Source organism: Pongo abelii, chromosome 8 (genome assembly GCF_028885655.2).
Source record: "Pongo abelii isolate AG06213 chromosome 8, NHGRI_mPonAbe1-v2.0_pri, whole genome shotgun sequence".
Classification (NCBI taxonomy): Eukaryota; Metazoa; Chordata; class Mammalia; order Primates; family Hominidae; genus Pongo; species Pongo abelii.
In genome coordinates, this window is record NC_071993.2 from 85,447,675 (window position 1) to 85,468,849 (window position 21,175).

The 21,175-nt window shown below is 38.0% G+C and overlaps 1 protein-coding gene across 7 annotated transcripts in view; it reads right to left on the reverse strand.

Moving 5' to 3' along the window:
- Positions 1 to 21,175, reverse strand: part of BICC1 (BicC family RNA binding protein 1) — a 320,717-nt gene that overhangs the window by 19,703 nt on the left and 279,839 nt on the right. For 5 of the 7 annotated variants that reach the window (XM_054522560.2, XM_054522561.2, XM_024253682.3 and 2 more), the window contains 9 exons: positions 18,067 to 18,198; positions 15,162 to 15,348; positions 13,137 to 13,298; positions 12,445 to 12,641; positions 11,379 to 11,511; positions 10,659 to 10,815; positions 8,458 to 8,623; positions 5,099 to 5,138; positions 4,563 to 4,717 (listed from right to left, as the gene is read on the reverse strand). In XM_054522560.2, coding sequence (XP_054378535.1) covers positions 4,563 to 4,717; positions 5,099 to 5,138; positions 8,458 to 8,623; positions 10,659 to 10,815; positions 11,379 to 11,511; positions 12,445 to 12,641; positions 13,137 to 13,298; positions 15,162 to 15,348; positions 18,067 to 18,198 — 1,329 coding nt within the window. The remainder of the gene's footprint in view (positions 1 to 4,562; positions 4,718 to 5,098; positions 5,139 to 8,457; positions 8,624 to 10,658; positions 10,816 to 11,378; positions 11,512 to 12,444; positions 12,642 to 13,136; positions 13,299 to 15,161; positions 15,349 to 18,066; positions 18,199 to 21,175) is intronic. The other 2 variants (XM_024253683.3, XM_063727639.1) reach the window with 1 other exon arrangement.

Sequence of the window (21,175 nt, forward strand, 5' to 3'; positions counted from 1 at the left end):
ACTTCTTGTTTGTTTTGTGTTTCCTTCTACCCACAAGAAAGCTCTATCTGTGAAAGCAAGAACCTTGTATTCAAACACTGTATTACCAGTGTATAAAATTGTGTCTGGAACACATAAGGTGCTTAGTATTTGTGGAATTACTGAATTAATCTCAAGGACTCCTTTCCCTACAACTATGGGATACCTTTACTAACTTCTGGCAATGGGTATAGGGAAATGAAGTTTTCTGAGACCAAAAACTGGCATTTCCAATGAAAGTATCTTTATTATTGTATATCTTTGATAAAATATCTTTAATATTTCTACTCCTAGATTTGTAAGATTTAAAATAATCAGACAACCTCATTACTATCAGTGCTAGGGAAGTTGAAAACCACCTTTTATTCTCAGTGCAGGTTTTTATTTGCTCCGAGAATATGTGACCATTACTTATGCTTTTAAGAGATGGGTGGCAAAAAGGAAAAGACAATCTCAAACCTCTTTGTAGCTTTATTGATGTGACACAGTTACTGCAGGTCAAAGCAGCCTTTTTGTTTGACTTTTGGTATCCCAATATAATATAAGGGGACAGGGTCATAATTTAGAATCTTGGAGAAAACAAAAAAAGCTTGAAATTGCCTGCTTCTTATCTAAGGGATCTCTTTGAAGTTGATTAATTTCTCAAAGCTGCCCTAGAACTGGAAAAAATTGCTCAAGCTGAGCTTCTCAATAATATTGAATACAGAGTTTGAAGTATCAGATTCTTGCCTGAAGCAAAGTTGCTATAGCAGGAAACATTTGGTCCCTGGCACACTGAGTGAGCAGCCCTCACCCGTCAGGACCTATTGGTCAAACATGCTTGCTCTTTTTACAGATCGGCATTCTCCTTGTTCATTTGGCTTTATTTTTCTTTTGAAAAAGGAAAAAATAAGAAAAAGGAAGGTGTTTTTAGCTACTCTCCAACTTAAAAATATTAGTGCCATAAGCATAGATGTGGTCTCTATTTTAATAAAAATCTCCATCTCTACTTTTCCCCAGGCCCTTCCCCTCTTCCTAATCTATAGAGGCAATACTCACTGGATGCCCTATTTCTGATCCTTCTGAGCTATAGAAGAATAAAGGAAAAGACATACACAGCCACTGCTGCAGAGAATCAGACCATGCTATGTGAGGGGCCCTTTCTTACATTTCAAAGAATTTGGGATACATGAGGAAAAGCTCAAGTCTAACTTATATACCAGGGAGAATCTAGAACACTATTCAGAAAAAAAAAAAAAAACTTGATCATATCTTTCCATTAGTAGCACTTAAAAAGGCAGTGAAGGAAAGTAGATTACATGGTTAATGTCCATGCTGGAATCTAGCAGGTCTCACCCACCCTTCCTCCCAAATTTCAGTGTGAATGGGCTGCTAAACACCAGCCAGGAAGATGGGGCAGGCTAGCCCAAGATAGCCAAAGCAAGAAAAGCCATAGGAAGAAGTTCAACCATGGTGTCAGGGGCCCTGCACATTTCTGCCCACAGAAAGTGATCTGTGATCTACCTGCCCTTGGGCAAGTGCTGGAGGAGAAGAGCCTTTTGGGCTCCTATGCCTATTCCTGCCCTTATCCCCATAGGGTTACATCCCTTTACAGCAGTGTTTCCTATGGGACACATGCATCACAATCATACTAGGTTCTTGCTGAAAACACAAATAGATACCTGGTTCTCACTCCCTACCTTTTGAGTGAGATCCTAGGAGAAGAGTCTGGATTATTAAGCTCTCCAGGTGATTCTTATGTTCATAAAACTATAGCAACATGGCTCTAGATCAGTTACATACCACCCTTCGTATGGACTCTCTTGGGTTAAATCATTAGGAAGAGTATAAGTAACCTTGAGTAAGACACTTAGCCATTCTGGGCCCCTCTTTCCTTACTAGGAGTTTGTGGGGATTGAATAAAATTGTGGATGAACTAAATGAATGTGATTTAAGATAATTACTACTATTACCTTAAATTCTTATGTGTTCACATAATACTCTAAGATATTCCTTTGAATATAAAAAAGCATAACTAGCTTGAGTGTGCAGAAATACTTCCACCAGTGAGCATTCATAAACATAATCTCATCTTTCAGCAAGCCCTTGGTTTTCTTCAGGATAAAGTAAGTCTTCCACTGGAAATAATAATAGCCACTCAATATCAGTAAGAACTGGCCAGGCGTGGTAGCTCACTCCTGTAATCCCAGCACTTTGGGAGGCTGAGGCAGGTGGATTGCTTGAGCCCAGCAGTTTGAGACCAGCCTTGGCAACATGGTGAAACCTCGACTCTACCAAAAATACAAAGACTAGCCAGTCTCATAACCTGGTCTCAAAATAAATAAGTATATAGATTAAAATTTAGAAATGAAAAAAATGTTAAAAACTTAAAAGAACCTCACACCTGTAATCCCAGCACTTTGGGATGCCGAGGCGGGCAGATCACTTGAGGTCAGGAGTTTGAGACCAGCCTGGCCAACATGGTGAAACCCTGTGTCTACTAAAAAAGAAAAAAAAAAAAAATACAAAACTTAGCTGAGCGTTGTGGTGCATGCCTGTAATCCCATCTACTTGGGAGGCTGAGGCAAGAGAAATGCTTGAACCCAGGAGGCACAGGTTGCAGTGAGGCGAGATCCTGCCATTGCACTCCAGCCTGTGTGACAGAGTGAGACTCTTAATAATAATAAAGTAAAATTTTTTAAAATATCACTAGGCCGGGCACGGTGGCTCACACCTGTAATCCTAGCACTTTGGGAGGTTGAGGTGGGTGGATCATCTGAGGTCAGGAGTTCAAGACCAGCCTGGTCAACATGGTGAAACTCTGTCTCTACTCAAATACAAAAATTAGCCGGGCATGATGGTGGGTGCCTGTAATCCCAGCTACTCGGGAGGCTGAGATGGGAGAATTGCCTGAACCCAGGAGATGGTGTTTGCCGTGAGCCAAGATCGTGCCACTGCACTGCAGCTTAGGGTGGCTGAGTGAGACTCCGTGTCAAAAAAAAAAAGTTTTTTTAAATATCACTAAGAACTGACAACACATCATGCTAAGCACTGGATGCCCTCTCCAATGCCCTTCTCAGCACAACCTGAATGAGACACAGCTCAGATGAGTGAAGTCACTCACCAAAGCTATACATCTGGTCAGAGGTGGTTATCAGAACCCTGCACTTGACCACTCCATTACCAAAATGAACATCATTTTCCACTTGTCCTACTGTTGGTCTTAGAAAGCAGAACTGAATGAGCATTTCTAAAGTAAATACTTCATCTTTGAAACTATAGGAACACAGTCAACAATCTGGCACACTTCACTCCCTCAAAAGCAAGGATGGGCTGAAAGGAATAGCCATACCGTACATCAGGTGAAACTCTAAGAATGAGCACAGCAGTTTTATGGTCTCTGCTAACAAAAGGAGATGTTTATTTTCTCTCTGTGTTATAATGGAAGAAAGAAGAGTGTACCTCCTAGAGCCTCAACATTTTTCATAATGGTTCCTACATTCTGCTGCTGAAGGTAACTTCAATCTTTAAAATACAGCCTGCCAGGTTGCTACTATAACTCCGACAATGAAATTCACAGGAGACTCTTTCTTTTAGTATTTCAATAGTATTTTCTTTTTCACTTACTCAAAAGAGACAAAAAAAAGCAGCATGTTTGCTTTTGTGTTTCATCAATAGCCTAATTTATTACAAAGAAAATGGGTGGAGAAAAGGTCAATCCACAAATGCTAGTTATTAGACTAACAATTATGAAACCCTTAACCAGTATTTGTTTTTTGGCCTACAGTGCTCTCTCTGGTTGAACACTGTGACTCGTGGATTAATCATTTTCATCCATGTTTGGGTTTGTACAGTCTCCCAGCATTGTGTATGTGTGCACGCTCTTTCTAGCCCCACCCCCACTCCCAAAGCCTTAGAGCCAAAATCTGATACTTTGAAATGGAAAAGGCCTGCTTGGTGAATCGCGTGTAGCATGGCTGTGGAGCATGGAACTCTCCATCCCTTCCATATGGTAGGAATGCCAGCTTCCCAGTCTCACCCCGAGCAGGGCAGCCAACATCTGGGAAACATAAAAATTTTGGAGCACTTGTTTCAGATACTTCTTGCTGTGTTCTTGGCACATCTGAGCACACTGAACTTTTAACTCATATCTGAAAACCTATTTTTGTTGAATATTTGCCTTTTCCCCCATGGTAACCTTGCTAGTGAAACCCTTGGATAAAAGGACTCTTTATACATTTTTATGGAATATTACATCTGCCTTTTGCTTAATCTCAGCCCTACGCTTATCATTTATGACACATCCTACCCTCAACAAAAACTCACATCCAAATTTACATCTCTTTAAGAGCTGACCAACAACTTTGAGAGAATACAAATAAAAGATCATAATACACAAGAGAGTGCATCAGTTTTATAACAGTGTGTTTACAAGAATAGAAATAAAAACAAGTCACCACTAATCATTTTCCCTTAGGTACATAAAGAATGAGGGTGGGGGAAGGACTGTCCTCTTTTTCTGAGAGAACAGACAGGAAGAATGAATAGGACATGACTCTACAAACCTCATAAGTGGTTGTCATTGTGGGCTTATAGGACACATGATTGGCCCTTCTCAACTCCTTGATAGTTTCAGCTGGCATGGATTTAGAAAAACCCAGGCCACTCCAGGTATTTGTGGGCGTTCTGACCTCCGTCACCACTGGTTTCTTTAACATAGCTTTGGAAACAAAATAAAACCAATGCTTGGTATGTTTAATGCATTTCTTAAATAAAATACTCATGATACGTGTTGTTTCTTTGATATAGGTGAAGAAATTATCACTGAATGTTATTTCTTAACACAAAATGCCTAAAAATATCTTAATGAAACATTTTATCCAAAGTAACGATAAATGAAAAAATGCTAAATGATTTCTTATTTGGGCTAATGCTAAACCATTCAACAAAATATATTCAACAGAATTTATGCAACTTGAACTCAAATATTCTAGGTTTCTTTTTCTGAGTTTTCAAGTTCTCAATTCACCGTGAGTACTCAGAAAACATTTATGAGTGTACTAAAATATAGTCAAGTCTAAGTTATTAGTGTATCACATACCTTTGGTGGCTAATAGCTTCTTCTGTTCATAGTCAAATGCCTGAAAATGAAACAGAAAATACCTTTATTGACAGTCTCTCCAAATGTCATGCCAGTACTCCATGGTTAGAGAATAAAGGTTTTGACTGTGTTCCATGAATCTGCCTGAGACATACACCAAGCTTTGCACAATAATGCCACAGAAATCCAAGGTATGTCTGTAAGTTTAAACATGCTTCCAACACTAATTAATTAGTAATAATAAATTACCACTTCTGACTTTAAGGTTGACTTTAAGAGTTAGAATTTTTCCTTAAAAAAAGAAAAAAAATCTTATTTACCATAAATACCTAGCACACCAGAGCCAATGTCTGCTAGAGTATAGTGAACAGCCTAATAATAATAATGTGAGTTTTGAAAGAATACATTTCCAAAATGCTGTCATGTATCTATTGGCCCCCTTAGGGTCTCAAAAATCCCCTCTTCATTTAGGTAAGCGTGGCCTCAAGTGGTATGATGTCAAGATACCTTAAGAAATTATTTAACCTAACTGGCATAGTCTTTGCTTTTGAAGTGAGATGTGAGATAAATGGCAGATGTCTAACTTTAATTTATAATGACATTAAGCAATGCCATAAAATTAAACCTAGTTACTGTTTATTGCACAGGGCTAGGATAGCACCATTGATTCATTCCATTAAAACTGAATGAGTAACTACGATGTAGTCAAGTCTATGTGAGGACAAAGATAGATCATTCTGAAGAAAGTAGTGCAGATACAGCTACATTTCAAATCTTTTCTGAGTGTTATCAACTCCCCAATTTAGGAACTAGCTAAGACTTGATCTAAGCATGTCTCAAAGGCCTACCACAAGGACCAAGGGCCAACTGGCAAGAGCTCTTTAACCAGAAAGACTATACCATCATATATAAGGTACCTATATAATCTACGGTCTGAAACAGGACATTTCTGAAGGTGAAATGTGCTGTGAATAACAATTAGGCCAGAATAATAAAAGTAAATAGGGGCTGTCCCAGACAAACAAGGACATGTGATAACTAAAAACATAGCCATGTATCAGGAAAGCCAGATTTTTAGATAATATTTTTGATGAAGTTTTTAAATCCTAGGACTAAAATGGCATTGGGAGTTAAAATCAATTTTTAATTATTAATGCCTAAGGGCAAGGTATACGGAGAACCTAAATTTACTTGTTCAGCAAATATTCATTGAGGGCCTACTGGTTAAAGAGACTATGCTCAGTTTTGTGGAAGAATACAACAACGAATCAAAAATAAGCTACAGTCTCGATGACTTGCAGTTTTTTTTTTTTTTTTTTAGACAGGGTCTCGCTCTGTTGCCCAGGCTGGAGTGCAGTGGTGCAATCTCAGGTCACTGCAACCTCCACCTCTTGGGTTCAAGTGATTCTTCTATCTCAGCCTCCCAAGTAGCTGAGACTACAGGCGCCCACCACCACGCTGGGCTAATTTTTGTATTTTTAGTAGTGACAGGGTTTCGTCATGTTGGCCAGGCTGGTCTTGAACTCCTGACCTCAGGTGATCTTCCCACCCTGGCTTCCCAAAGTTCTGGGATTACAGGTGTGAGCCACCGTGCCTGGCTGACTTGCAGTCTTAGGAGGGTTGGGAAAGAGAAATAACTATAAAATAAATCAGAAACTGAGATAAGCATAAAAAGAGAGCTGGGGATATAGCACTCCAAGAGCAATCAGGAGATACAGATCATTTTCAGCCAAGGAAATCAGGCCCAGTTTTCAATCTTTCTCCCTGTCAATGCTCAGTGAATATTATCATTGATTTCTTAGTGATTTTAAGAGTCAACTGTTCACTAACAACATAAATACATCTAGTTAGGCTGAAACTCATTAGGCATTAAGAACATGCTCATCCATCCTAAAAGAAAGAAACAAGAAACTGGTTCACTGCAGGTATAAATCTGATGGAAAAGGTGACAAGAACCACAAGACAAAAAACCATTAAAAGATTATAAAGGGGATTTGATATTTGTTAAATAAATTGTAATTCATATTAACTGAAAATACATCCACCAGAGAAAATGTAATAAATGACTTTTTTATTTTATTTACTTTTAATTTTTGAGACAGGGTCTTGCTGTGTCTCCCAGGCTAGAGTGCAGTGGTGCAATCTTGGCTCACAGCAACCTCTGCCTCCCAGGCTCAGGTGATCCTCCCACCTCAGCCTCCAAGTAGCTGGGACTACAGGTGCATCCCACCATGCCCTGCTAATTTTTTAGAATTATTCTGTAGAGATGGGGTTTTGCCACGTTGTCCAGGCTGGTCTCAAACTCCAGGACTCAAGCAATCCACCTGCCTCGGCCTCCGAAAGTGCTGACAACATAGGCGTGAGCCACCATGCCCGGCCTTAAATGTCTTTTTTAAACACTAACACATTATAAAGGCCATGGCTTTTATTTAAAAAAAAAATTCATCGAAAAACTTAGGAAAATGTTCCAATACAAAGGATTAAAAAAAAAGAGAAGGAGGACTAAACTGCAGATTGCACTGGAATTAAAGTAATATAGTTTAGCTCCATGAATTAATTTCTTTGACACATCTATGACAGCTTTTCTGTTTCTAGGATTTTGTGGAACGTTCTTCCTCTTTTTTGGTGGTGAAAGATAAAATAGGTAAGTCTACTCAGCAATTCTGGTCTGACATCAAATGTTTATAGGCATCTCTAAAAGCACAAAGCACAAATCCTTATCTTTCACATTGTCATCTATAATTTCTGCATTTTCATGGCCAATAGTCTATTCTGAGTAATTAGACTAATAGTTTGAAAATGGATACACAGAAAGTTCCTATTGAGGAAGTTGTTTAATTTAAAGGAAGTTGTTTTTATAATCATAAAAAATCTGTGAACCAACATAATCATCAATAATATTCATCATCTACTTTCAAAGAACACTCCACATTTGTTATTCTCATAACTATCTTTAAATGGCACCAAACACATTCATCATCTTCATTACATAGAAAATAGTATATCTATTTATCCAAGACTATGTCATGAAGCAATAATACTTAGAAGTGCAGTCCCGCAAACTCATCTAAAAATTTTTTAAGTAACACATGAATAATGTTATTTGCATAAGACAGTGACACAGACCATTCTGCACCATTTTTAATATATTTTAAAGAATTCTCACTTAAGCTAAATACTGCTTTTCATTTTTAACGTTTATAGCAAACTAACTGCTACATATATATTTAAATTTCATTTTGAATGTAGCACAGAAGGAAAACTTGATTTCTGCACTACTGCTGAACACTCACTGAATTCTCCATACCACAACCCAAACATGTGACATTTGAATGGCTTTCCTATTTTATTACCATTACCTGCATGTTGACATATGATGACCGTGGAGCAAGGTGGGCCCTTTCGGAGTTTTGCTGGGCAGCTGCTGCCCTCTCTGCAGCACGCTCACTCCCTGGAGCCTTCTTGTCAGCCAAAGGGCTTTCGGTAGCACTCAGTTCAGGGTCTGAGAGCAACCTGTCAGTGCTGCTGTGAAATAAGAGTGTGGAATTTAACGCTCCACTATATATACAAATGTACTGAATGTTTCCTACATGCCACATTTACTATGCATGTTTATCATCATCAGCTATTTACACATAGTCTCTCATTTAATCCTCACAACAATGCTATGACACAGGTACTATTGTTATCCCCACTTTGTGGATGCGGGAAGTACACTGTCCAAGGTCATACCTCTAATGTGAATGGTAGAGATGGAATTTGAAATCGGGCACTCTGACTGTAGGGCTAAAGCTTGAAACTATTTCATGATGCACATTCAAACACAGTATATAGAGTATATATGGTATACTGCATATGATATAGGTGGAATAGATGTACAGATGAGATTTCTAATTTTTATACATCAAGGAGATATCAATGATTCATCCATGCAAAGTCTAAACAGAGATCCAGTCAATTTGAAGGCATGTAGATGATCCAATTCATGTGTATGAAATATGTATATGATGGTAACAAATAAATGTAGCAGATAAATAAGAAATATTCTTCAAAGTCTGTTGAGGGGGACAGGCAGAGCGTAAAAGTGCTTCTTACAATGAGCAGCAAATATGTGAATTACAACACATGATATGTACAGAATGCATGCACCACAAGTTCAAATCTAACTGCACCTTAGGCTCAAAATAGGGATTGCAATATCAATCAAGAACTGGTTTGTTTATTCATTCATGATTTTATTTGTTCAACTACTCAGTTGCTGTGCCAAGGGAATCTAGAGGAATTTAGAAAAGTACTTTGGGAATACAAAAAGAGAGACAATGAACTTTGCTTGACAAAAGTTGACAGAGGCTACACAAAGGACATTTGACCTGGGAACTTAAGAGCATCTGCAAGTTGTCTGGTGCCAAAGGTCAGGAGAACAGCAACTCAGAGGGAAGAGCATAAGTAAAGGAAAGGAAGCAGGCAACACAGACCATTGGTGATTTGAAGCCAGAGTGTGACAAGATTAGACCTGCTTTCGAAAGTAAATTGCTGAAGCAAAATAAAGGATAGATCAAGCTAATAAAAGACTGGAGGCAGGGAGATCTTTCTGGAGGCTGCAGCTTAAGCCAGAAGATGATGATAAGAAGGTTCGGGACATACTCAGTGATGACAAGAATAGGTATCTATTTTAAATGCTTCAATAGTTTCAAGGAAGTAAAACTGTTTCTCTAGCCTATAATAAGAACATTAATTTTGGGTATTAGCGCCACGTAAAGAAAAACACAGATAAAGGAGAACTGGACAACGGTGGGTAATAATGATTGACCAAAGAGTTTATAAAGGAAAATGGATTTTAGTAAGAATGGGAGGAAATAAAACCATGTATGCTAATCTTTGCATAAAGACACTCTAGAAGGGTATACCAGGAACTAATAAGACAGCAGAGGAAATCAGGTGGACAGAATAGATGGGAACAAAACCTTACACTGTAGAGACTGCCCAAAATACATGGAGGAAAAAAAAAAGAGTAAGGATGACACACTTTAACTGTGCTATGGTAAGGAAGAGTTATATTTAATATTTAATACAACTTATGTATTTATAACCAAAGTGATTTGGAATAAACAAAGTCATGATAATGTCAAACATTTATTAAAAGTTTGCAATTAACTACCTTGGGAAAAAAGAGAGCCACATTAAGAAAGAAATTCAAAGCCAAATGAAGGAGAATTCACAGTGGGAAAATTTCTAACAGCAAAAATCAGAGAATAAAAATGGCCCTGCTGATTACTTCAGTAAGAGCAGAAAGAATGCTACAGTTTCAGAGTAATACAGATGGTTTAGAGGACACAGATATAAATCAATTCATTAAATGGGGAAGGGACTATAGAGAAGACAGAGAAGGGTGAAAATTAGCAGATATTATTCCTTAATATTTTTTTAAAAAAAGATAAAATGAAAACACCCATGGATGAGATCAAACATGACTTGAATCAAAGAGTACTAACTATAGAGTTGAGAACAAATATATATCATTTCAAAATATCAAGGGCTCTTTTAAGATTAAAATACATACTGTAAGTGTGAGTTTTTCGTGCCTTGCAATAGTTCCACTGTCTGCCTTTTGGCACAGGAAACCTTGGAAGGACACATCATCTGTTTCAAGTCACCAGCATTCCCAGAATGGGAAGGACTTCGAGGCATGCCTACTTCAACAAAAGCATCATTACAACCTGCAGAGGAGAAGAAAAAAAAAGTGAAACACCTAAACAACATCACCTTCCAGTTGACAATTATCTGCAATGGAAACAAATCAGAACCCTACTCTATGGAGACATGATTAACCTGACAGAGACCTCTTCCATCTGCAAAGAAACACCTTAACAAGTTCAGGTTGTCACAAAAACTCAATTTGAAGAGAAGACCCGCATATATTTTAAAGATTTGGTGGGGCAGGGGGTGGGTAAAAAGGTTATAAAAAGATACTCTACTTGGGGGAACTATATATATAACATTTAGTAAGTTGATGCTTTTCTGCTACACAATTACCTTCACTCTAATTCAGGAACTTACAACGTAATGGGGAAGTGATTCTTTCTGTGGAAAGTGCTTTTCAGTTAATCTTTCACCATGCTCTTTGAAATGTTATTCAGGATGTTGTCTTTCCACATAATTGAGGTAGGATGAATCATAGCTGTTTAGCAAAACCAACTCAAAAATCACTGCATAGACTCTCTACAACCTCCTTTTTCCAAATAACAACCAAAATGAATTTCAGAAGGGTACAGTTGCCGACCTTCAGTGGGGCTTGATTTGGGAGATGTCTGCTCAGACCCACTTGTCTGGATGGATGGATCCCCGTGATTTGCACTCAGCACTTTTTCTCCAAGTGATGAAGTGGATATTGCACCGTATTTTATATTTGGAGACTAAAATAATAATAGAAAATAACGTATAAATATGGTCACAATTTTACAGAGAGTCAAATCGAGAACACAATCCCATTTATAACAGCCACAAAAAAGAAAACCACCCTGGAATACTTCTTACTAAGGAGATGAAATATATCTACAAGGAGAACTACAAAACACTGCTGAAAGAAATTGTAGGTGACACAAACAAATGGAAAAACATCCCATTCTCAGGGATCAGGAGAATCAATATATAAACTGGCCATATTGCCCAAAGTAATATACAGATTCAATGCTATTCCTATCACACTACAAACATAATTTTTCCCAGAAATAGAAGAAACTATTGTAAAACTCATATGGAACCAAACAAGAGCCCAAATAGCCAAAGCAATCTTACGCAAAAAATAATGCTAGAGGCATCATTCTACCTGACTTCAAACTATACTACGAGGCTACAGAAACCAAACAGCATGGTACTGGCATAAAAAAATAGACATATAGACCAAGGGAACAGCATAGAGAATCCAGAAATAAAGCTGCACACCTACAACCATCTGATCTTCAATAGAGTCGACAATAACAAGCAATAGGGAAAGGAATCCATGTTCAATAACTGGTGCTGGGAAAACTGGCTAGCCATATACAGAAGAATGAAAACAGACCCCTACCTTTCACCATATATAAAAATTAACTCAATATCGGTTAAATACGCAATTTCCCCATGTAACAAACCTGCATATGTGCCCCCTAAACCTAAAATAAAGTTGAAAAAAATAAATATAATTCATTTTAGGTGAAAGTTTAAACATGTTTTAACTTTACCAGGGGTTTATCTCTTACAAACAGCAGAGATCACACACACACATTCCAGCATGTTTTAACTTTAGCAGGGGTTTGTCTCTTACAAACAGTAGAGACCACACACACATTCTAGCAGAAAGCCATTACCTGTGCATGTCCATTTAAAGCAGTAGAGATTTTTTTGCCTTCGGTCTGCATACTGTTGATATGGACATCAACAGGAGTCAAGCCAGGAGGGGGAGATGGAGCCGTGTGCCCATAGGTGGGCACTCCAGACAACAAAATATTAGTTAATGTGGCTTGGGCAGTAGATGGAATCATAAGGTGTGGTATAGCAGAGAAACCTGCAACAACATTTTATGATGACAGATATTAGCAAGAAACTCAGATTCAACTATTATTTTTATTAAGAATAAAAATATCATTTTTGTTGCTGCAAGTTCAGAAAAGAATTCAATTTTGACACCTCTGTAAACAGAGGTACTATTTACTATAAAAACACAAAAGAGTGTTAAAATTGGACAACACCATAGAGAATATTTAATCCAACCCTCTCATTGTACAGATGTAAATGACTACCAGCAAGTTACTCCAACTAGAACCTAACTACCAGGTCTGCTTATCACATTTGAAGATGGTATTTCACTTGTATGAAAAACTCAAACTGCTTTGCTGTGCTTCATTTTAACCAATTTACATATCAGGGAATTTCTGTTTCAATGGAGTATGCTTTGAACCCTAATTTTGCCCTAAGAAAACTGAGCCATTCGTAAATTTTATTTAAAAAACTGGTAACACCTAAGAATACACATCTTGGAATATACTTAAATGATACTGACCTGTGGCACTTGAAGTATTAGCAAGTGGGGGTGCCCATAATGTGGGGCTGGGTGTACCAGAACTTGGACTTTGCAAAGGACTGACTGAACTATTAAGAGCATTCAAGAGTGAATTTGGGGTTGTTGAAGTGTTCAGAGATAAGGTGGTGGGTCCCAAAAGACCTGTAATAAATGAATATATAAAGTCAATTCACATAAATTTAAGATTTTAAAATAGAGATGGCACCAATATTGCCATTGGGAATGCACAATGATATAATCTGATATTTTCCAAATATAAAATATGGATGACAGATTTTCTTTCAAATATTCACATGAATTTTGCATCATACAGCTCCAACAGAGGAATCAGCTTATCCACAAAGAGTTGCTATCAGAAAATGGAAGATAGGTGTGCCCAGACCAAGATGGCAGTTAGGGTCATTGAACATCACCAGGTGCTTTGCATTCATGTCAGCTACCCAGGATGAACAAAATTCTGCTCAAGTGGAGACTCATTTTTATTCTTCTGCATAACTCATTTGTCATCTGCTTACAAACAAACCCTTTTCAAACTACTCACATGTAGCAGCGACTAGGGAATGCTTTCCTGTGGTAGGATAGATCTATTTGTCCCCGCTGCAGATAGGGTAGTCTACCAGAACAGTTCCTAAATGTATCTCAAAACATATACATGACTTCTCTGGGCTCCGTCTCAATGATGAAAATTTCCTCAGAAAAAAATACTGTTTTTTGTTGTTGTTGTTCTAAGGAGTCAATGCTTGATTTAAATAATGAAATTTTCCTTTGGGCATTTAAAATATGTTCTAGAATGAAATCTGGATTTGTATACAAGTTTCCAGGAATACATATAAAGCATAAAGTATATAACAGGATAGGTATAGCAATGAAAACATTTTAAAAATTTGGTTACTGAATCTTTGCTCACTTGTTTTCTCTCTAGTGCAGGACGAACTCGGTTCCTGCTAAGTTACCTAATTGGCACTTCCTGACTCACAGTCATTGCTATGTTATTATGACTGTGTTCAGGTCCCAGTGGAAGGAACAACTTTGGTAGATTAGAGGCCAAGATACAAAAAAATCTTTCTTTAATGATGTCTAGGCAGGGCTACTTGGAAAATCAATCATATAAGAGTATTAAATTTCTTAAAAGTTAAAAGCAAGAATAGCTATTGTAAAAAAAATTTTAAAGACTGCAAGAATAGCTATTGGAAAAAAAATTTTAAAGACTGCTGAGAGTATTCTTTTTTATCTCAAATCAACACTGAATGATCCAGGATGATTTGCTAGGAGTACTGATTAAGGAAAATAAATGCAACTGAGAAATGTGCAGGAAAGAAATAAATCTAGCAAAACTGTAATACAGCAACTAACTTCAGCCTATAAAATAGCAATCCATAGCTGAGGACATAAATATCACCATGACTATTAAACAGCTCATTCTACTTTCTTGACTAAAGCTCTGAGATGGTGATGTTTGTTCATTCTTCTATTTTCTATTCCTCACGTTAGATAGAAATACAGGTTTGGCCTCTGACTAGATTTCCTTTGTGTCTGGGTAAGGCAGGCCTAACCACTGGAGATGCAGGTTCTGCTTATTTTCACCCCCCTCCCTACCCCTCATACAGATTTGCAATTACTTTTTAAAAAGCAAACTGGATAATCTTTATCTCTAGGGACTGATGGCAATATTGCAAACGCAGGAGAGAACAAACATAAATTACAGTCAGCATGCTTACTTCAGTCTCAATGGCATTCTTAATTTAGAACAAACACAGCCACTGAAAATAAAATAGTCAGACCTTGATTATTTATGCAAACATGGGAAGAACCTGGGTAACAAATCCACAGAGACTAAGAAACCCCAAAATGGATTGACTCAGGTTGTATGGCTTTTCATCTGATCTTAGAGCCCAAAGGAAAAAAAAAATAGCCTTTAAATGTAGACCCAAATGGTAGAAAGAAAGGGAACCAGATAAGCATTTCCCCAGTGACTGAGACGCGCTGTAATAATAAATTGTATACCTAGTCCAGTGAGTCCAAGGCCTGCTGAAGCTAAGATATCCAGGCTGGGACATGCCAGGCCGGCAGGGCAGGATGCTGGGGATGGACTGGTTGCTATGGTAACCCCACTGCTTTCAAGTCCGAGGAGACATTTCCTTGCTTCATACATATTTAAGGCATTTCGCTCAACACTTTTCACAATCACAGACTATGAAAACACATAATGGGGGAAAAAAAGTGACATGCAAGTAGTCTACAATGAATGGGGGAGGGGAGGGAGGTGGAAAATGAATACGCTAATAAGAATTCCACTCAGGGGACATATCAATGCAGCTTTTAAATCATCTGCAAATTCTAACCACTTAGTGCTTAAGATTACTCCTTCTGGTAAAACCCTAAATTATTGGTTACCATTTATTGGGCATGTTCTGGGTTCCAGGAGCTGTGATAGTAGCTGCATATATGTTCCTATTCTCAGCAAAACCTTATAGGGTGGGCATCATTATTCATATTCAGTGAAGTTAAGGGACTTAGCCCAGGTCATGGCACAGCTGTGAAGAGGCAGCAAGAGGATGGGAACCTGGGTTCCCTTTTTACAGCCCCTCATCTTTACACTAAAGCTTCCCCCTTGCATCTTGTCATTACATACCAAACCAAACTTGTGACCACATGTAAACTGCATCATCATCATCACTTATGTTTGACATTTATGGTTTACTAGTTAGCTAATAGACCTTGAGGTATGACTATCCCTCATTGGTGACATATCTATGGCAAAGCTTATGGTAAAAAAAATTCTAAATAATAAATCATTTTTCTTCCTCAATGGACTCATCAAGAAAATTTGAAATGTGAACTGAAAGGGGAAAGCCCTCAATGGACCAAAAAAAAAAAATTGTGGCTGAGAAAGCAGTTAAAGCAGTAGTTAGAATGGGGGCCAGCTGGGCATAATTAAATGGCCCTGGGATGCTGCAAGGCTTTGGAGTTCTCATTTACAATCTATTTTTCCCTGACTTCTGCTCATTTCTTACTGAACTCCTGGAATTCTTCTGACCGTCCATCTTAATATGCACAAGCCCTCTAATGTCTCTCCTGTCTTTATCTTTTAGTCCTGGTATCTACAGTGACTCTGGTCAACTCAAATTAGTCACACATGAAGCTTCACGATACATAAAATTAATGTCCTGTTCCCTAACTTTAAACTCATTGTATCAAGTTCACTTAGAATCAATGTTATCTTTTCCTTTAAAGTTTTCTTTTGGAGAAGGCAAGATCATTTTTCTTCAGTTGGACAGTGATTACCACATTATTTACATATGCCAAATTATATAAAATACATATTATATATACACCATTCTATACATATAAGATTTATAGTTTCAAAATTTAAAAATGGTGTTATTATCTCGTTTCTGATTTTTGTTAAATAAATAGAACATCTCCTTTGTTTACTTTGTTCCATTTTCCTTTCTATTGCCCCAAAGGCAACTCATCATGATTTTTGTGTGCATCCTTCTAGACAATGCTTTATACTTAAAAATGTATAGACATATATATACACACAAAAATGCTGTCGTTGAATACATACTATGATGCAATATACTTTTTTTACTCAACACCATTCTCGTGTTGACTCTTGGTGCAAAGGTGTTTTCAGAGTGTATAATCAGAAGTAGAACTACTGCAGGTAGGGGAATCAATATCTTAAAATAATGGGATGATCAGAAATCACTCTTCAAAGTGGCTGTGCTAGTTTAAACAACAATACTAATGTGAAACATTCCTCTTTCCTCATTCTTACTAGCACTTAATAAAAGATTTATTCTGAGCCAGAGACAGTGACTCACACCTGTAATCCCAGCACTTTGGGAGGCTGTGGTGGGTGGATTGCTTGAGCTCAGGAGGTTCAAGACCAGCCTGGGCAACATGGCCAAACCCCATTTCTACAAAAAGTACAAAACATTAGCCGGGTGTGGTGCCACATGCCTGTGGTTCCAGCTACTCGGGAGGCTGAGGTGGGAGAACCACCTGAGCCCAGGAAGTCGAGGCTGCAGTAAGCCACGATCACACCACTGTACTCCAGCCTGGGTGATAAAGTGAGACCCTGTCTCCAAAAAAAAAAAAAAAAAAAAAAAAGATTTATTCCATTAAATTTTTACTCTACATGTAGTTACTGAAATTTTACAACACTCTGAGGAGAGGTTCCAAGAATGCTGAACTTGAGACAGTTCAGTCCTTAAAGTATTTACAAAAAAGCACAGGCACCTCTTTAACTCTCCAGGTTGCACAGGAGATGGCATATAGTAAGTAGTCTAAACAATTTCTGAATTACATTGGGCATGTACACACACACACACACACACACACACTCACACACAACATGTAAGTAGCCTTATCAACTCTTGGGTAACTTAGTAAAGCTTCAAGTTACCAGATTCTAAATTAAGAACAAATGTTCTTTCCTTCTCATTTAACTATGGAAAAATAATGGTTACTCTAAACGGACTGCAAAAACCAACACATATATAAAGAAAATGATGATCTATAATGAATACTGTTACAAATTTATATTAGATAACTAAATATATAATGACATATATATTACACAAGTTGAGTATCCCTTATCTGAAATGCTTGGGACCAGAAGTGTTTTAGATTTGGAGTTTTGGGGGATTTGGGAATATCTGCACTGCTTGGGCATCCCTAATATGAAAATCCAAAATCTAAAATGCTCCAATGAGCATTTCCTTTGACTGTCATATCAGTGCTCAAAAAGACTCAGCTTTTGGAGCATTACGGATTGGGGATATTCAACCAGTATAGAGTAATAGTTTCATGTATATGCAAATACATACTTCTATGCAAAATAAAACTATACAGCATATGATATGATACATAATTCTCTGGGTTCAGACTCTGAACCAACCTTGCTTGGCTGTTTGGGCTTTGGTTTAATACTGATGAAGACATCAAGCTGTTCCATCAACTGCGCAATGAATTGTGGATCTACTTCAATTTCTTCCTTCATATCAAACATCAACACAAGAGGAAGACAACCCTAGAAAATGTCACAATAGAATGTGTAGGAGGTAAAAATTTAATCATTTAAACACCTGATAATTTAACATGCCTGCAAATAATGCACTATTTTACAGATTTAAAGACTAAACTGAAGTATTAAAGCTGAATTATATAAGTTCACACAGCTTAGAGGACAGGTGTGGCATTAACGTTGAGGGGGAGAAAACTATTTTTGGATGACAAAATTATATGTCTTAAGTTTCTGTTTTTGGCTCTGGACGTTTTTTATCCACTGTGCACCTTGGAAAATTCCTTTATTCTCTAACTTCAGTTTTGTTAGTTATGCTAGAAACTAGATTCTCGAGTATATCAAGGTTACTAATCTTTGCCTTTGCTCAATGACTTCCAGTGGCAGCTTTTGATTGTATTTTGAATGAAAACTAAACATGATCGAGCATTTAAAGAGTTCCACATTTCAGCCCAGACTTGCTTGTTCAACCACAGATTTATGTCTATGTCTTCCCCTTCCTCCAGGTTAGGCCAGCCTCTCAACGATCCTTTAAGAGGATCTTGTACTTTGGTATCTTAACTCAGGGGTCCCCAACCTTTTTGGTACCACAGACCGGTTTCACAGAAGACAATTTTTTCATGGACCAGGGGAGGGGGAGGGAAGGGGGATGGTTTCAGATGATTCAAGCACATCACATTTATTTGGCACTTTATTTCTATTATTATTACATTGTAATATATAATTAAATAATTATACAACTCACCATAATGTAAAATCAGTGGGAGCCCTGAGCTTGTTTTCCTGCAACTAGACGGTCCCATCTGGAGGTGATGGGAGACAGTGACAGATCATCAGGCATTAGATTCTCCTAAGGAGCATGCAACCTAAATCTCTTGCATGCACGGTTCACAATAGGGTTCAGGCCCCTATGAGAATCTTACGCCACTGCTAATCTCACAGGAGGTGGAGCTCAGGCGGTCATGTGAGTGATGGGAATCCTCTGTTAATACAGATGAAGCTTCCTTTGCTTACCTCCTGCTGTGTGGCCTAGTTCCTAACAGACCACTGACCAGTATTGGTCCAGTCCGTGTCCCGGGGATTGAGGGCCCCTGTCTTAACTCATCAAAGGCTTCTTCACCAATATAAATCCTACTTAACCTAATGCAGCTTAAACCTTTCCTCCTTCCTAGAGTAAATTGTTACTATTGTCCCTTCTTTTAACTACCTCATTTTTTAGATTTTTTTTTTTTTCTCTAATGCTGTACTCATAGCCTCTGATCTACTGAGTCTAGGAACAATGTAATATACTTTCTCTGATGCACAGAATTTCCAGTGTTAGCCCACTGGGTGCTGGAATTTGTAAACGGATATCAGGAGAGGTTACCATTAAGCATACTAGGATTAAAATGAATTACTAAGCCTGGAACCATGGCTCATGCCTGTAATCCCAGCACTTTGGGAGGCTTAGGTGGGTGGATCACTTGAGGTCAAGGGTGCAAGATCAGCCTGGTCAACATAGTGAAACCCCATCTCTACTAAAATTAAAAAAATTAGCCGGGCATGGTGGCATGCGACTGTAATCTTGGCTACTTGGGAGGCTGAGGCATGAGAATCACTTCAACCCAGGAGGCAGAGATTGCAGTGAGCTGAGAACACACTACTACACTCCAGCCTGAGCAACAGAGTGAGACCTTGCCTAAACTAAAAAAAGAAAAAGAAATAAAATACTATGCTCCATTTCTCCTGTGGAAGAAATTGATTTTTTTTTTTTTTTAAACGGAGTCTTGCTCTGTCGCCCAGGCTGGAGTGCAGTGGCACGATCTCGGCTCACCGCAACCTCCACCTCCAGAGTTTGAGCAATTCTCCTGTCTCAGCCTCTCAAGTAGCTGGGATTACAGACCTTCACCACCACGCATGCCCGGTTAACTTTTCTGTGTATTTTTAGTAGAGACGGGGTGTCACCATATTGGCCAGGCTGGTCTTGAACTCCTGACCTTGTGATAAGCCTGCGTCGGCCTCCCAAAGTGTTGGGATTACAGGTGTAAGCCACCGCGCCCAGCCAGAAAGTGATTTTTATAAGAATAGTGCTATACAAAATGGTGACAGTATTTAAAATATGGGTTAAAGCCTTTTAATTTCTCCTTCAGTTATTTCAATGTTGTGCAATAATATGAGTCATTACTTTTGGCAGGTATGGTCAAAGTATAAATGTGCATTAATAACTGCAGAGAATATTTGAAAAATTTCACTGAACTAAAAAATAACATCTAAAGAACTTGTAAAGCAGAAAAAAATGAAGATTAATTACAACAATTCTTGGATATAAATATAAATCTGACTTATAGTACAGTATATTAAAAATAACCTGATAAAATAAGCTTGGCTAAAAAAATCATTCACAACAAATTTCTTAAAATCATGGATTACAATCTTACTGATTCCAACAAGTTCTCATCTGTCAGAGGAATGGAATCAACAATAAAAACTTAGATTTTCTGAAAGTTTCTCAAAAATAAACTCTGCAAGTTAATAACAGTAAATGTCACACCTGAGGCTTACTGATTCAAATGCCACTAAAGGTCAAGCACAGAACAAGAGAATACAATGGTGTTTTTAATACAAATATTTGTGAGCCCAGCATCATGTCCATCCATTTTGTTACTATATTATCAACCCATACACTAGGATATTTCATTTCATTTCATTTATTTCATTTTTGAAATGCAGTACAGTGGTGTCATCTGGGCTTACTGCAACCTCTACTTTCTGGGTTCAAGCGATTCTCCTTCCTCAGCCTCCTGAGTAACTGGGATTACAGGCACCTGCCACCACATCGGCTAATTTTTATATTTTTAGTAGAAACGGGGTTTCACTATGTTGGCCAGGCTGGCCTCGATTTTGACCTCAAGTGATCTACCCACCTTGGCCTCCCAAAGTGCTGGGATTACAGGCATGAGGCACCACACCTGGCCGAGGGGTTTTAAACAAATATGAGAAGGATAGA